Genomic DNA, 17,539 nt, shown 5'->3' with positions numbered 1-17,539 from the left:
AATGTAAACAGCGTACACTTGTCTGAATTACAAGTTCTTGCAATTTTGCATCGATCCAACATTGGCAAGCAACAACTCGTCCCTGGTACCAAGGAGACAATTCCATATTTATTTGCACGCATTCATTATTCATATTTTTGTTGCACATTGTTAAACGACTGCAATCAAATTCACAAAAATTAACAAGATTAGTAATAACATTAAGTTAATCGCTGTAACACCTAAAAATAGATTTAAAATAACCGATAAATACTATTCCTTTTCTCGAATTGAAAACATGTCTCGTATTTTTACATACAAGGTAATACTTCTTACAACATTCGCTCGCAGAGCAAATAAAAAAAGATAAAATTTTAACTTCGTACTTAATATCAATATTCCTCTCCGAGAAAACAATTTGTATAAAAAGAGAAAGGAAAAATAAAGAAAACAACTTGACATTTCAAAGGTCGCAGAACATCAGAAAGCAACATGCAAATACATTCCGTTCCCGAACTAGAAAGGTCGTATCAATTTATAACAGTATTCCCCATAATCGCTACTGTACTCAACAAAAAGCAACATTCGGAACTCAGAAGTATACGATGGATAAAATGATCTCGATTTAAATATTGGGAACAAAGAAACAAAATTTAACTATTTACACTTTACATCCAACACCATCATTTTAACTCCTTTTCGTCAATTTAGCTCGACCAATGTTAGAACGATCGATTGTCCTGTTAATACTCGTCAATATGATCAAAAAAGGTCAATAGCATTTCACGATACGTGACGCACACGCATATTACACTGATTCCATCACTCGCATAGCTAACGATGGCCTCTTAGTTTTGTTTAAGTTTAGCGAAATCGATTTCAGCATAATTGAAGCCTTCTTGGGATGCTGGCGATATAGGTGCTGTGTTACCAACTTCAGGAAGATCTAGACTAGCGTAGTGCAAAATTTCCGCATCAGCTTGCACTTTATCAAAACTCTCCTTTTCTAATGGACTTGGCATGGTGCTAGGTGTAGGCGTTGGCGTCTCATCTTGCAACTTTGGAGACGGCGGTTGTTTTTCAATGGTTGGCTTAAAGCCGGATAATGTGGGACTGGTGTTCGGGGAAGCGGTAATCAAACGTGGCTTTGATACATTTAAGTCGGCAAACTTTTTTGTTACAGCATTTAACGTATTATCTTGCGAGGTTAACGAGTTGTTCAATATCACTCGGTTAACTTGATTATCTTTTCCTGTAGAACTAGACGGTTTATCGTTAATTAATTTTGGCAAAGTGTTATTCGCCTCCGTTACAGGAATAGAATTTACCATGCTAATTCTACTACTTGTAGCTTCTATAATTGTACGATCGTTACTACATGTGGAGCTCATATTCAGCTCTGACGATTCGTCGGTACTCTTTTGATGAGTGAATGATTTCTCAGGTGACTGAGGACTGTTTAGAGAAAAAGGGAAAATAGTCGCTGAAGAACCTGTCGGAGTTGCCCGCGGCGGTGACGCGGGAGTACTCGCTAAACTTTCTGATTCCGGACTTCCGTTTAGAGGTAAGAAACTAGGCGTTTTTATAGGTTTATTTCCTGCTTGGATTGCGATTGGCTGCGAACGTGATTTTTCCTTGCGACTACCAGATCGTGTAGCTATTATTTTACGATTGTTTCGGTTGCTCATGTTCATATTTATGTAGTCTTGTTCTAAACTTGTTCTTGGTTTGAAATTCATATCAACATAGTCGGCAGGTGGGCGCCGTGGAAGATCGACTGGTGCTGTTCTTGTGGCTCCTGAAACATAAATCATGCATCAATATTAGTATTAAATATTCAATAACAGTTAAATATTACTGAAATATAAATCGCATTAAAATATATGTATTTAAAAAATATTCAAAATATTAAAAATTGTTACTTATTAATTTTGTGTTAAGCATAAAATAACAATTTTGTAGTCTATTTAGGGAAAAAATAATACAAATCCTTAAAATAATGCAAAGTAGACTTTTGTTTTTAGAAACATTATGTAAACATTTTTAAACATATATAAATATATACAAATATAAAATTAAATGATTAATTAATACATGTACGTTTGAAAATTGTTAAAACAAATTCTTTACCTGGCGGCCCATTCGACTGTACACATTCTTCTTGCATGGGTGATGAAATTTGCTTAGGACTTGTATCGGATTGTGACCAATCCTCCATTACACCATCCATTCTCATGTATGATCCTTCTGCTTCTTCCACCGGCTTCAAAGTAGTGATTACGGGTTTATGAATGGAAGCAGAGGACGATACATGAATGTGACTATGATTCTGATTGGCAGTGATTGTATTGTTATTGTTATTACGGTTAATCTGAAAGAAATTTCACATAAAATTGAACAACCATGAATTAATATAAATATAGTAGCGTTAAAGATAATTTGACGAAAAAGGAATTAGTTTTCCAGTATAATTAACCTTATGCATTTCACATTAATACATGCAATATTAAATATTACAAATAAATCAATTTCAATCGGAAAATACCTTATTTATGCGGCTCATATCGACGTACGGGGCAGTGGTCGACGAGGGCGGTTGTCCAGGAGACATATCAACATAGGAACTGGTGTCGGTGGCAGTAGAGTACGAATGCGACTGAGATTGCGACTGCGAGTAAGATGAAGGCGGTGAATTAAAGGTTGTAGAAATACTAGGTTTCGTGAAATCCAATTCCATTAGATCTTCCATTCGTTCAGAAGTTACAGAACAACCAGAATTGTGCCCCCAAGAACTCGACAGCAACGGTGCCGAGTTTGACTTATTGGAGCTTGAGCTTTCACAACCAACTGGTAATGGTGCAGTAACTACATTCGCTAACCTGCCAATCTCAGGTCTCTTAGATCTACTACCTACAGAGAATGCTCGTACTCTGCTAGCGTCCTGCTGAGTGACATCCAATCTGTGCACAATAAAAGAGAATAAATAAATGATTACTCGGTAGGTATTAGCCCCCCATTTTTACAATAAACAATCCTCTTAATCCTCGACGTTGATACATTACATTAATACAATTAATACGAATGTTCCATACCTATTTTTACGATGCCTATTTACGGGTTCTGGCCGAGACCCAATGGAGTAAGCTCTTGCTGGTCTTGCTTGCAAATCTTCTCCAGGAGGGAGGAAACTCGTTATCTTGTCTAGATGATACTCAGAAAATCGTAAGTCTGTGCTAGGTGTACCAGAAGTAACGGAACAACTACTGCCACCATGCGACAGATCATCAAGAAAATGGCCATTGTGATTATGCGAAAGATCCATATCGACATATCCATTGTTGCCAACGGGTGCCATAGGTACGTAACCTTCCGGTAAAGTGTTTGATTCCTCTACAAGGGAAGATCCCCGTGAATGCGAATGTCCTGTACCTGAACTCATTTGCATGTAGGCTCCACTGCGGCCAGGACTCGATCCACAAGGGCTGCACATTTCTAAATAGGAACTTTGCTGTAAACACAGTAAAATTGTGCGCGTTATTATTTCGTCTAATAGCTATCTTCATCAGATGATGCAATACATTTCACAATAATGATGCAACATGAACTTCAATGTTTAGTCACGTTATCATCTATTTACCTAATAAAATCTTATGTTTGCAAGTAAAACCAAGATTCATACAAGTTTCTGGTTATCACTTGATTTTTTGATTTATAAATATCAATGTTCATATTTTTAATAAGAAAATCCCTACCTTCATGAAAAATTATCTTGTGTTTTATAACTATACTTAAATCTTATTATTTTAATTGAATCAATTTATTCTTTATCTCGTTTTGTATTGTAAACAAATAAGATGCATAGTATCAATAATGTGCCTAGAAAGTTATAACTTTATCATCGTTTGTAAAACGTATTTTTAACTAGTTTTGGAAATTTAATCATTGTTAAAGCGAAATTATTTATAACCGTAAATTCGCAAGAAAACATATCAACTAACGAAACCTTGTTAAACTGTGCCAAGAATGACCAAAAATATAAATTTAGGCGCTAAGAATAGTTAATCATCACTTAAAAGTGACTCATAATTGTGGATGATATCTATGCAAGTTATACACCTATAGAAAAGGTATTAGATTCTAGAGCAGCAAATGGGTACACGTATTGCTTTTAACTAAATAAGATATAAACTTCGTCAATTTTCATTAACTATCTTACTTTATACTTAAAATGTATCACAGCTCTACCGACGACCCACCTGGGAAGGAGAATGCGACTTGAAATTTGGCGAATATTTATGATGCGAATGCGACGTGGACCACGGGGCATAATCGTCGCCATTCTCCTCCAGAATAACAGGTTCGTCAGGTGTTAAAGAATGTCCGTATCTCGAGACAGTGCCCTCTTCCAACACATTTTCGCCACCATCGTCCATCGAAAGGGATGATCCCGCGGAGTCCGTGGAACATGCACCGGAAGCGGGACTGATAGGCATCGAAGCGATTGGTGGCGAGTAGGAGACTCCCTTTACATACATAGAGTGCGGTCTCAGCACATGGGACGCAAAATGCGAGCTCCTAGGATGACTTAATATCGATGCTGGATGACTCTCGCTGGTGGTACGAGCCCTCGACGGTAAACTGTCGCATCTGTCACGCCCATTTGTACCTAGAAACAAATTGGTCAGATATGTTGTTGCGAAACGTTCAATTTGGGAAACAAAATTCGAAAAGCATCCATCCTCCCAGCATAGCAGCGGTTAGTTCATTTGCATAGTCAAATGATTCCATAGATCTGTATAATATTTACGCATATTCAGGTATACAATTTGTTATTTATTAAAACATATATTTTAAATCAAGCAATGAACAGTGATCAAAGAGATATTTCCAAATGATGGGGATAGTTGGACAAAATATATATACTTACATATATATACATACATATACATTTTATATTATATCTATATATTATATATATACATTTGTCAACACTTAGGAGGTCGTAAAAAAGAAAACGATAGTTAAAGGGAGAAAATTTGGCAATTTGAAGGGAGGGGGGGGGGTAGGAGGGAGGGAAGGAGGAAGGGAGAGAGGAAACGATGGTGGCGGAGAAGAAAACAAGAAAACACATCATTAGAATTGAATGCTGTAGAAAATATTCCATCGACTGTTTTGGCACGACGAAAGGAACGTAAAAGGAAGCGTTACTTCGTTATGAAGTATCGTGCAATTGGTCGCATGCGAGTAGAAGCTTGCATATCCACAATGTAATGATCTCGCGGAGAGATCATAAATAATATATGACGCAACAGCAAGTAGTTCCGAATTCGAGCATGTTTATTTGCGGACTGATATTCCCATAGAAAGGGATAAAGTTGAGAAAGAAGGGGGGAATAGAAGAAACAGGAAACAGCGAGGCAAAGACACTGAAAGAGAAACAAAGAATATCTCTTGCTGATTTATCGTATGACGAAACAAAAATACATACAGCGTAAAACTGATCTTTTAGATGATTGCATTTGATTGATAATGGCAGCTAAGGGCAGCGACAAGGTTCTCTGATGGGATATTGTCGCGGTTGTGGTTGTGGTGGTCACGGTAGCGGTCGTAGTGATGGTAATAGTGGTGGTGGTTGTTGTAGTTGTTGTTGTAACATGAACGGATTGGGAATTATTGACGGAATGGGGATGACTCGCTACCGAATGACGACGTCTAGTGGTAGTGGCACAGTTGGTATTAGTCGAGGCAATCCCAGCAGTCCCAGCCCCGGTACCAGCAACGACTGCAAACCACACAGCTCTCACTGTCGCACAACTACTTTTCCTTTTCCGAATACTTTTTAGAAAAATTTAATCGACGTACTGCTGATAATAACTGAGACTTGATCAAGAGACTTTTGTCGATGAGAATAACGATTGATATTTACGAGAAGATCATAAACGAATAAATGTTTACACTAATTTTCAGAAAATCAAATTCTGCCTTAAAGCACGTAACATATTTGTTTTCGTTCCACTCGGTCTCGTTGATATATATATGTCCGTCGTATGAATGATGTTGAAACATATTGTGCAATACTAGGCACTAGCTTTTGAACACAGTAATCAATAAAGCCTTATACGTTTCGTTGTAAAATTTGTCAATTAATAGTTTATCACGAATATCGTGTAGTTATTTATTCGAAATATTTCACAAAATCTAAAATGTAATGAATAGCCTGCGACATGACATATAAATCGCGATAACGATGTAGAGGAATTTTTTATCGTATATGATCAATCCTTTTCCTATATTCTTTCAAATAAGAAATTATAGGATCTAGTAGAACAAATGTCTTAGAAGCAAGTGATTACATTTCTCTTAACCTTTTTTCAAAATCAAAAATCTCTGAGCAGTATATGATAAAAATTCTTTGATGTTAAATTTATGAGTATTGACTTATAATCGCGTTTAACACCTTTTGATACCCACATCTAATGAGAAAAAAAAGCATACAACTACAATGACAGAAAACAGACCCGTGACTGTATTGCAAGAAGAGGTACTCTGAGTCTGATTAGATTGCTCCTGTTCTTGAACTGGATCCACCTGCTCCTCGTGTGTCCTGTGTTCCTCTGTAATACCCGCAACCCATTTGTGTTATTCTAAAGCTGAGTTTTCAATTTTTGTGATTCAGCCGATATTTCAAGACATATAACGTAGTGCAGTTATGGTATGATGTAAAAAAAAGAAATCAATGTCTTGGACAATTCACACAAGGAAGCGAAAGGAATTTGTAGGATGATTTCTGTACAAAGGAGCTTCTGTGTAAAATGTTTAGCGTAGAAGAGAAAACCAAAACATCAAAATATTATAAACACATTGTCAAGATATTTACACAACTGAAAATATATTTTGGAAATCAGTTTTTGTAGAAATTGCAATAAACCATAACTGATATCGTGTTGAACAGAAATAGATATAATTTCTTAAAATTAAGACTTACCCAATGGTGAATTATGGAATTTTTGTCCAGTATGTCGATGTTGGAGCACAAAAATTGGCTTGCTAGCCTCAGTGGCAGATGAGCTACGCTTTCTTTGACGTGGTCCCACATCATCTTTACTACCGCTAGAATTGCTCATAGAATTCATAATAGCAACATGCATATTATGTGCTATATTGTTGTCCTCAGCTTCCATCCACAATTCACCACCACCAGTGACTGCTGAACGACCAACTTCCATATAGAAGATACGATCCATATACCCACATCGCCTGATGCAAATTAACTATGAAACAAAGGTTTCAAGTTAGTCTCTCTTAAATACGACAAGGATTTATTTTCATAAATCTCAGACTATATCATCTATTAAGATAATGAGCTTACAGGAAATTCTATAGAATCTGAATTATCCTTTGCCCCAATTTTTACTAAGCTTAATGTTCGATCAGTTAAACATAGCCTATAGGGACCATGTATATTCTTTCGTTCACCTAGTCCTTTTTTCTGCATTGTGACTTGCCATACATGTTCTGAAATAAAATATTATATTTATACTTCACCATAATTAATAATATATAACATAATACTGTGAAATAAATTAACTGTAATCATAACAATTGCAACAATCATTTATAAACCCTTAGAATATGTCCCTATAAACAAAGAAAAACATATTTTATCTCATACAGTTCAAAATGGATTTATATTACTCCCTGAAACTTTGACAAGCAATTAATAAAATTATCTGACCATGAAAGAACTAAAAACGTATTTAAAGGAAGACAAAGAAACGTTAAAATGAACGTTTCTTCTTGTTAAAGTATATTTCTTATTTTGATCGTCGATCTCATTGGCGTAGAACTGTAGACAATGACGCATTTGGAAAAACAGGTAAACAACTAACTGTACAGCAAATTGAAAACATCGCCATGTAACGATATCGATATTCGTAAATACTGAATGGATGTTTGAAATTTGAAATTTACATTTCTCAATATGCAACCTAATTCTAATTCAAACCGTAATAGCGCATTACCAAATATAGGCCGAGGTTGCTCTCCATCAGCTACATTTCCGCTCTGAAGTAAAAGCATCGCTTTCAGCCATTCATCCCGTTCCTTTTCGCTCTCCAGAATCAAGCAAAAGCATTCATCTTTCGTATATAATGCGATAACATGTTTGTGTTTGGTGTCCTCGCGTTTATTGATATTGAAGCAGCTGTCCAACAAGATGCTGCGCTTTGGCGGCTGCCTGTTTTCAAACTTCTTTTTGCTATCATAATATTCGAGACACGCGGGGTATCCTGGTGGCTCGCCACGCAGCACAAAGAATTTTTTCTTCTGCGTCTTTAGCTTCTTCACGTGACCACAGAGAACAACAGGACCTCCAGAGGGAGAGACTAGACTCCTGCTCGAAGACATCGTCGCAATGACGATTGGACAGGCCGTTGTTGTGAAGAATTTTGCGGATCCTCTAGCGACGCGTTATGCTGTACCATTTACATGGTACACAAACGATTACAGTTGATCAATTCATAACGCGCATCTTATACTTAAACACGCTATGCCAATAGTTCATCGTAGTAGAATGCGTGTTCCCACCCACGTTGTCAAAGCAGCAGTTCGATTCGACGGTCACACTTCCGTTAGGAACGATTTTTCACTGAGAAAATACGACGTAAATATCTCGATCAGAAGAATTTTATAACGTTACTTTCACGAACATGAGAAAAATTCGAGAAACGTATTTGAAAATCCGCGCAGTCGTATTGTTGCTTTTTTACGCAACGTGTCTGCCGTCCTGCTTTTATCGTGGAAAGGTTGTCGTCGATATCGTTGTACTCGAGGCACGCTAACAGTGGAAGCACGTGTCGGGGGTAAATAAGCAATAACACGCCACCATGGTGCATGTGCACTCAATGTGTACTAAGGGCGTCGCAGCGTTCTTTCGGATGAATTCGGACAAAGGTGTATTACGAACTAACCACGTTTTTCAAGGTTACAGAATTGGAAAACGGTTAATTTTGCAAGAAAAAATAAAAACCTTTCCATACGAATCCCTTAGAAGACACAGAAGCTGGGTGTACGTTTTCAACTTTTTGCAATCGTGATTCTTGGTAGGTTTGGATTCCACCTGTCACGCGGTTTCGTCTAATTTCGCCCGCTACGATTCGTAGCTCTTGTGGTATCCCAGAGCGGTGGATTGCACGCGATCTGAGGTCTACAGTATTTGCTACCATTTACATATTTCACATTTGTGAATGTCTTGATCAAGGAAATACTCAAAAGTATCGAGAAGTGTTTTTCATGGCTAGAACTATGCGTGCACCTGTTTATCGCGTCGAATAATACAATTTATTGCGTTACCACAATGGTTGGCGGGTATACACACACGGGCAGATATGAAGAAATGCTTGTATACACGATGATACAGAGAGACAAACACACGCGGGCGTGTTCACGTGTACACAACACGCAAAAGTGTGCGCGCGCGCGCGCTTGTGGTCGCTCGTTCGTTTGCGACTACGTTTAGAGGAAATACGTAGAGAGGTAGAGAAAAAGAGAGAGGGACAAGCGATGCACACGCAGGTGGGTGGTTGAACCCCTCTTATCACTGGTAAGCGCGGTATAAAGGCGGCCTGCTTCGGGTAAATAGGCTATTGTCAAGGGCAGGACAATTTTTTTCATGCGCAATAGTAGGCACATCAAAACACGGCAGCATTCCAAGTCGATGCGAGAACGCACTCTTCCCACACCCCTTATACATATATCGAGCACTTCGCGGAAACACACGAATGGAATTCACGGTGTGGTTAACAACACTGTAGCAACGTGCACGACGTGTCCTAAACGCGAACTCTTGATCGTACGCATGCGAAATTTGTTTACGACAATCACATCTGCTTGAGGTGAAAAATTCGGGTCTCCTTTCGTACCCACCATCCCTCTCTTCCCCTTTCCGCCCGCGTGCGAACGACAAATACCGCGTCACTTGTGATCACGAACGTGTGCTTTGACTGTTTTCTTTGATAACCAAGTTAAAGATCACTCGATTCCGCGGTTCGTACCGTACACGTCGACGTTCACGAACGACACGCACGTATCTTGAACTTTTTTCCGTCACACGCCTAGACAACTAAATAGGCGCTCATGTCCATCTTGTAAAGGTCATGTGTATGGTAAGCTCCGCAGTTGTAAACAAGATGTACGCAGGCGCTAACCGCTCGAATGGCGGCGACGGTGGAGACTCGATACGCGATACGCCACGACCGTAAATACACATACGTACGTACGTATTTACGTACACATGCGGTTGTCTCCTTTGCAGTGGCGTAACTACCGTATCAACTAAACACCGCATTGCGGTGGATCCTTCCGGAAATCATTTAAGTTGCACTATATTTTTTTGAGAAAGGTAAATTGTTGATGATTTAGGTTTGCTATAGTTATATCAATGGATATTTATCTATTTTTATTCTTCATGACGATAGTTTGTGAATTTGTAGTGAATTGAAAAATTATTTTACAGTTATCCTTATAAAAACTTTAATATTTTATCGGTAACAATATATTTAAATATATATATATTGTACAATAAATGATTATTACGAATTTTAATATAATGGAAAGTATGTGTAACGTTACGATGGTATGGGTTTCAAACATTATAATTTGTGTTACGCCATTGCTTTCTTTAATGTCTCACACTGGCATAGAGCGTCATAATATAGGGACGTGCGCTTACACGAACACGTATGCGTACTTTCAAGTCAAGGTGGACGACTATGGATACACGCATTTCGCTCGCGTCGTTCTGGGTATTGGATCCTCATCAGCAGGGTCGTTCGTACATACATGAGCATATAAATAAATTTTCCTGTACTAATCAACTATACTAATCATTTTTAATACAGTGATGAAGTAGAAAATATAGTTTCTAATAAAAAGTGATGCTTAAACAATTCGGGAAAGTAAATATAAATTGATTAAATTTACGTGAACTCAAAGGATGAGAATAAACACTATTCGTGTACTTCAGTGACTTTACTATAATATATAGATTAAGGATTAATAAGGTGCAAATTTTATGAAGTCAGCGAAGTACTAGATATTTATACATAAGGTCCAGAGTTCGTACTTATCCAAGTCTACAATTTTTTGTTCAGGATTCATATCGCGTTTATGGTGATTCAATAATTATTCAAGACATTAGACTCATGACAGTCAATGTATTCAAAAGGATATTAATAAATAAAATCGAAATAATTAAATATAATAATTCTATTTATAACAAAAATATAAAATATTTATTTGTTTGTATTATGGAATATAAACTTTGTTTTAATTTTAAACATAATGGTTGACAAATATATATATCTTATATTATAATGTTTATTAAATATTTCATTCATATATTTGACAAAATTATTCTTGAATACTATTGTTTACAATTGAGTTAAATTTAAAGGACATAAAATATTAAATGCATATAAATTTGTAACTTATTGAAAAATTTGTTAGAAATTTACTGCGTACATTAATAGTGATATTTTTATATATTAATATAAAGACAATTTCATTATATCTTGTAAAAAAATATAACTTTGTATCCTATTATATCTGTATTACCTAGATTAGGAATTACTATTATATCTATAATAAAATTATATTACATTTTTAGATTGTGAAAATTTTAATAATACATCAAATTTTTAAATTTATAAAAATATATAAAATCTTGCATAATATAGTTTCTTATATGTTCAAATTATCTTTAATTTATATTACGTTATATAATATAGTTTTAATTTATAGTTTATTACCAAAATGAATTACACGTAGATAAAAATAACTTATAAGTAATATAACATATTTGAAAGTGATTGATGTGGTTCTAGTTGTATATGTTGACCAACAAGATAAACAAGTTTATGTGCATATTGACATGGAGCAGGAATTTTTATAGTACCAGACCAATTATAATATAAATGACAGAGCTTGTATGTGAGGCGTTGTACATGCTCTGGATTCATATTTTTATTGTCATAAATGACAATATAATGAATTGGAGATACTGTACCTTGACGTATATTCTGAGAAATTAAAAAGAAGTCATAGAGATTAGGTTTTGTTATATAAGAATCCACAACTGTCCCTGGTGGAGGGTTCCTTAGTCCTGTATTCTAAATATATATACATATATGTATGTAATTAAAAGATATAATTTGTCAATAGTGTTTTTCTTTTGAAAACTTACAAATTTTTCAAATAACCGTGTACTAATTCGTTTTTGAACTACTATTACAGTTAATGTTGGTTGATAACTGGGTTCTATAGTTTCAAGTGTTGTTAATAGTTGTTTCACTTCGTATTTACTAACAGTATCTAATTGTCCATCACCAACGCCATCTCGATATACGATAATACGATCTGGGTAACGTTTATTACGCTATAATATAAAATAATAATATAAAGTATTTATAAATGTTATAATGTAATAATGATATGGTATACTGGAACATACACAGTGAATAATAAATATTACTTACTTTGTAGTAAGCTTTTATTGCTGAAATGAAACACATTTGCAGCATATCTATTAATTCTTGATGTCTGCCTTGCAGGCAAACCTTACTGTACCAACTTGTTAATAGTTTATCTAAACTTGCTACAAATCCTGCAACACTACATTTCATTGAACTACCAATGCCAGCATGATATACATCTATTCCACATATCATACAATTTTCCTAAAATAGTGAAATTTACTATTTTATTAATACTTATGTTTTTCATAAAGTTAAATTTATAAATACTTGCATCATACCATAGGTATAGGTAATGCCCAAAGTGCTCCTCCCAGCTTACAATTAATTTGTAATGCAATTTTTTCTGTTATGCTTTTTAATTTATCACCACGAGAAATTGTCCTGGACATGATTACTTGGGATGGTATAGGCATTTCTACACAGCATACTCTTAATATTAAAGAATATATTTTCAATATAAAATAAAATAAACATAAATATAAATTCAATAGAAAATAATGTTTTTAAAATAAAGTGCTTTACCTTTTTACTGCGGAAAATCTATCAGTTCTGCTTGTAGGAAATATAATGACCATTAAATTAACTATATCCTTAATATTATTTCTTAATGTTTGTACATATGTTTCAATTTTATCATCTCTTAAGCAAATTACTTGTGGTTCTTTAACAATAATACCCATGACTTTTCCAACCTTTCTTAACATAGTGATAAACTCAAGTGTACATCTTGTATCTTTTTGACAATGTAAAATACACCAGCAATTTAAATTCACCTAAAAATGTCTTATTATAATTATTAATATTAAGTATTAAACATGTAAAAAATGAAAATACTTACAGCCCTCAATAGAGTATTCCTACACACTGCAGAACTCCATTCTGCAGGCTTATCAGGTGGAGGTAGAAACTTCACATTCTTACCAAAGTAAATAGTCTCATGATCAAGAACTCTGCCTGAAAATTCTACTATATCAGACTCCAATTCTAAACCCCATTCAGCTAATATTTCTCTTGGTACATCATTATTTTTTACTTCTTCTATAAAATGTCTAATTACATTATGTCGGGCATTAGGAGTTAGTTTAGTCAATGCATCAAGATCCTTCATTACTCTAAAATCTGTACGAATACTATCACTTAAACTTGCTACATAACATAATTCAGGAACTAAAAATATCAGTTGTTCTTGTGTCTGCATTTGAAATTTATACAATAAAAATAATTAACATTTATATTTTATATCTGAACAACCTTTTTAGTAAAATAAAGTTACTCACTTCACCAGAAGATAATTTCTTTTTAGCGCAATTAACTAAAAGTGGTTGTTCTTTATCTTTTATATCTAGATTCCAATTATATTTATAGTAATCTATTATAGATATTTTGTCAGTTCCTCTATCAAATATATGTGTTGGATTTTTATCCCATGCAATATCATCAATACGGTAAGTCCTATTATTATATCTTGTAAGGACAGATAATCCAATTAATTCTCTTACAACAGCAGCTTTAAACTGTGGTTTTCGACCCAATGCAACCCTGAATCATTATATTTACAGTAATATGAAATTCCTACAATATAAAATTTTCAATAAAATTGTTTATTGCTCTTACATTAAATCACGTACTGTTTCTGTACGTATAACACGGTGACGTGCATCTATGCGTAATTTCAAACCAGTATTATATGAGCTAATAGCTGTGACATAACCTGGCCATACTTCCAATTTATGTTGCGGTATAGATTGTATTCCCTTTGGATTAAAACTATGTTGACCTATGCGAACTAAACTAAGAGCGCGCATTACACGTCCGAGTAAAACATTGAAAAATAGAATATTTCCGGACATATCTTGCTGCTTTTTATATATTAATGTTAACTTGACTGTGGATCCATCCATAGGATGTGTAGATTCGAAAATAGTTATCTAAAAATTGCATATTGTATAAATTTGTACATCCGTTTTTTTTAATTTTATTTCACTACTTACATTTTCCTCCAATTTTTTTGGAAGAAAGAGTATTGCACCATCAAATACTTTTGTTCGTCCAAGTGATTGTAAATGTTGATTAAGAAGTTTCCTACGAAGTGGTCTGGAATCAATGTCAGGATGAAATTTAATTTCATAACTGAATAATCCTTTGTTAGGATCTACCTTGAGATTTATATAGTTGCCACTTAATTGTATTCTGAAAATTCATTAGTATTATCTAATCTGATTTATTTTATTTTTTTATCATATATATTAATACTTACGGCTTTCCCCCAGTTCCTTGTGTATGTTTTGGTTGAGATGTTGAATGTGGTAATTCAGATAACTGTTTAGTTTCTTGTTTTGTAATATCAGATAATTTACCTAATACTCCAGCATCATTAGAAGATTGTATAGAAATACTTGGTTGTTCAGATGGTTTTGCACTCAAACTATAAAAACATTTTCTTTTGTTCTGTTATTCAAATATTGAAAGATATTTCTTGTAATATACTCCTACAGTACACAGTATACAACTTTTTGCTTAAGAAAAAGATTTATATAATTGAACTACATTAAAGCATTGACTCTTAATGTAACAAAATGATATATTAAATACGATATTCTTTTTATGGTACCAATGATAGTTTACTGTCTAGAACATTTTATTAACATATATAATTATTTAAATTCTATTCTAGTATTTAGAAAGTATATATTTTTATATATTATTTTATTTAGGTAATGATGTTTCACTATTATTAGGAAGATGAAACTATTAGCATTGAATAAATTAAATATCAATTTTTAAATATGTTCTAAATTAATATATTATTTTGCATAATAAGGCTTAGAAATTTTAATATGTATATGTCGCTTTAAGAGAAATTTAATTTTTTTATATAATAGTAACAGTTAGTTTTTCTAGAATAAATGTATAGTTTTGAATACATACCTAACAGCTTTAAGTCTACTAAGTAATGACCCTCTACCTTGTCCATCTATTTGTATTGGTTTAGGATCTGGTACTTCAGTAGTAGATTTTATTGCTTTTAATTTATTTAATAAAGTAGCTCTTCCTAGTCCTATTGTAGAACTTGATGAAATTTCAATTAACGGAGGAATATTAGAAGTAGTACTTGTATCCAATGTAGTTTGTGATACAGTTATATTTTCAGATTTCTCTTTTTCTTTCATAAGTTTTAAAAGAATATTGCCTCTTCCTATGCTAAATTGTTTGCCTTTGTCTTCTTTATCCATTTTTCTTAAATATACTATGAAATAAATTTATTACACATCAGATTTAGTACGTAAGTACCATTAAAATTAATATGAATTTATGATAATTCTTTTATAATTTAAATAGTTATTAATATAATATTTCTATATTTTTAACCATAGCTTTTCCTATCATTTTTTATACCAGAAAATGTTTAAATAATTTAATAATGTGGATAAGAAACTTAAAACTTAAAAATATTAATAAAGTTCTAACACATAAGTTATTTAGAAAAAATTCTTTCTTTTTTAATTATAATATTATATCTATATTTAGTACGATATTATTAAACAACATTTTAACATATTCATTTATAATTAAATTGAGCTCTTGATAAATGAAATGCTTGATAATAGAAATACCCAATTATTTTTAAATTAAATAAATATGTAGGTAAACTAAAAGAAAAAGATATTAAGATATTAAATATTCCTCATAATGATAATTAATTATTACTAATCTTTAATTATTAAGCAAAACTTAAATTATATGAAATAATTAATTATAAAGAATAGAAATTAACTTGTAATACATAAGAAATTATTATACTGTATATAAGAGTTCTAAAAGATTTGAAGTATATTCATTTGTTTTTGGCACTATTAAAAATAATGGAAGATTAACACAATTAATAATGTTTATCGACATCTCACTTACCTTATATTTAAATTTTATTTTTAAGAAATAACATCTATAAATTACAAAAGCCCGCGTGTGTAGCACGTTGGAAACTAATTTAACTGATTGTATACGTTAATATGTTTGCCAGAATTCTCATACTTTCGTATATATTATAAAACAAAGGTTGCAATTATTATATTTAATAATATTTATTTATTGAGTATTTATATGTATAATAAAAATCACATATAAAGAAAGAACTACCCATATAAGAAACAAATAATACAGTTAAGATATACTACCGTAGATTCAGTCGCACGTGTTGTATACATGCATCTTCTGCTTTCAGAAGGCATTAGATTTAAAGCTATATACATATGTAATACATTGTAATACAAAGTTGGCTCTTTCAACTGCTTAAGAATATTTTATGTGTAATTCTACGATAAAAATAAAATTATGTTCATGTTAATATATATAAATCGATACGATTAGAAAATATTTATTTTAAATATTTATCTTATAAATAAAAGAAAACTATTTTATCTATCTAGTACAATGCAATTAGGATATTGTTAGCATTATTTGTTGTATTCAGTTTAATTTAGTTTAAAGTATTAACAATAAATAAAAAATGCTAATTATTTCAATAATAAATGTTGTTCAATGAAAACATACAATGCGAGGTGTATTAGACTATACCGTAAGCTTTTCTAGGAACTTTTCGTGTTTTATTTTCTCTGTCGAGGTATTATGGTAGCCATGTTTTCAATTTTAAGCGCGTTGTTTCTTTGTGTAATGTAAAATTAACGGTGAGTGATTGCCTGTAGACAATGAATATGCAATGTAAGTATAATTCTGTTTAGAATTTTTATATATCGAAATATAATGTACATTAAAATGAAGTTATTTATAAATATAACCAGAAGATTAGTTGTGAAAATTGGTTATATATAATGTTGAATGATATTCTGTAACCTATTTATATGCGTGTAAATTAATTATTAATTATATATAATATTAATGTTTCTTTAATACTATCATATCAATATATTTTAAGAATATACTTTAAGGAATATTATCTAAAGAACAATACCTGTATATATTATATCCATAAATAAGATTTTATGACTCCTAGATTGTTATTTTTGTAG

The 17,539-nt window shown here is 32.9% G+C and overlaps 2 protein-coding genes across 4 annotated transcripts; both read right to left on the bottom strand.

Annotated features, from left to right (window-relative positions):
* Nucleotides 1–454: 454 nt before the first annotated feature.
* On the bottom strand, nt 455–10,124 carry chico (insulin receptor substrate 1 chico). Of its 3 annotated transcripts, XM_017902317.1 has the most exons (10): nt 8,001–10,124; nt 7,349–7,494; nt 6,965–7,250; nt 6,498–6,593; nt 5,468–5,761; nt 4,236–4,645; nt 3,072–3,487; nt 2,525–2,939; nt 2,110–2,350; nt 455–1,777 (listed from the first exon to the last, which is right to left on the bottom strand). In XM_017902317.1, the coding sequence occupies exons 1-10, from the start codon at nt 8,383–8,385 to the stop codon at nt 828–830; spliced, it is 3,639 nt and encodes a 1,212-aa protein (XP_017757806.1). In that variant the 5' UTR covers nt 8,386–10,124; the 3' UTR covers nt 455–827. The 3 variants fall into 3 exon arrangements, with proteins under 3 accessions (XP_017757806.1, XP_017757807.1, XP_017757808.1); XM_017902318.1 differs by lacking the exon at nt 5,468–5,761; XM_017902319.1 differs by lacking the exons at nt 5,468–5,761; nt 6,498–6,593.
* A 1,692-nt stretch (nt 10,125–11,816) lies between these two features.
* Nucleotides 11,817–15,745, bottom strand: AGO3 (Argonaute 3). The gene is made up of 11 exons (XM_017902241.1): nt 15,441–15,745; nt 14,770–14,937; nt 14,504–14,702; nt 14,127–14,440; nt 13,790–14,051; nt 13,351–13,704; nt 13,035–13,285; nt 12,791–12,941; nt 12,513–12,713; nt 12,221–12,412; nt 11,817–12,146 (listed from the first exon to the last, which is right to left on the bottom strand). The coding sequence occupies exons 1-11, from the start codon at nt 15,743–15,745 to the stop codon at nt 11,817–11,819; spliced, it is 2,727 nt and encodes a 908-aa protein (XP_017757730.1).
* Nucleotides 15,746–17,539: the final 1,794 nt, after the last annotated feature.

The sequence above is a fragment of the Eufriesea mexicana genome, unplaced genomic scaffold (genome assembly GCF_001483705.2).
Source record: "Eufriesea mexicana isolate 0111107269 unplaced genomic scaffold, ASM148370v2 scaffold1801, whole genome shotgun sequence".
NCBI classification, from domain to species: domain Eukaryota; kingdom Metazoa; phylum Arthropoda; class Insecta; order Hymenoptera; family Apidae; genus Eufriesea; species Eufriesea mexicana.
Note: the sequence above shows the minus strand (reverse complement) of the source record. Positions and strands in the feature narration are given on the sequence as shown.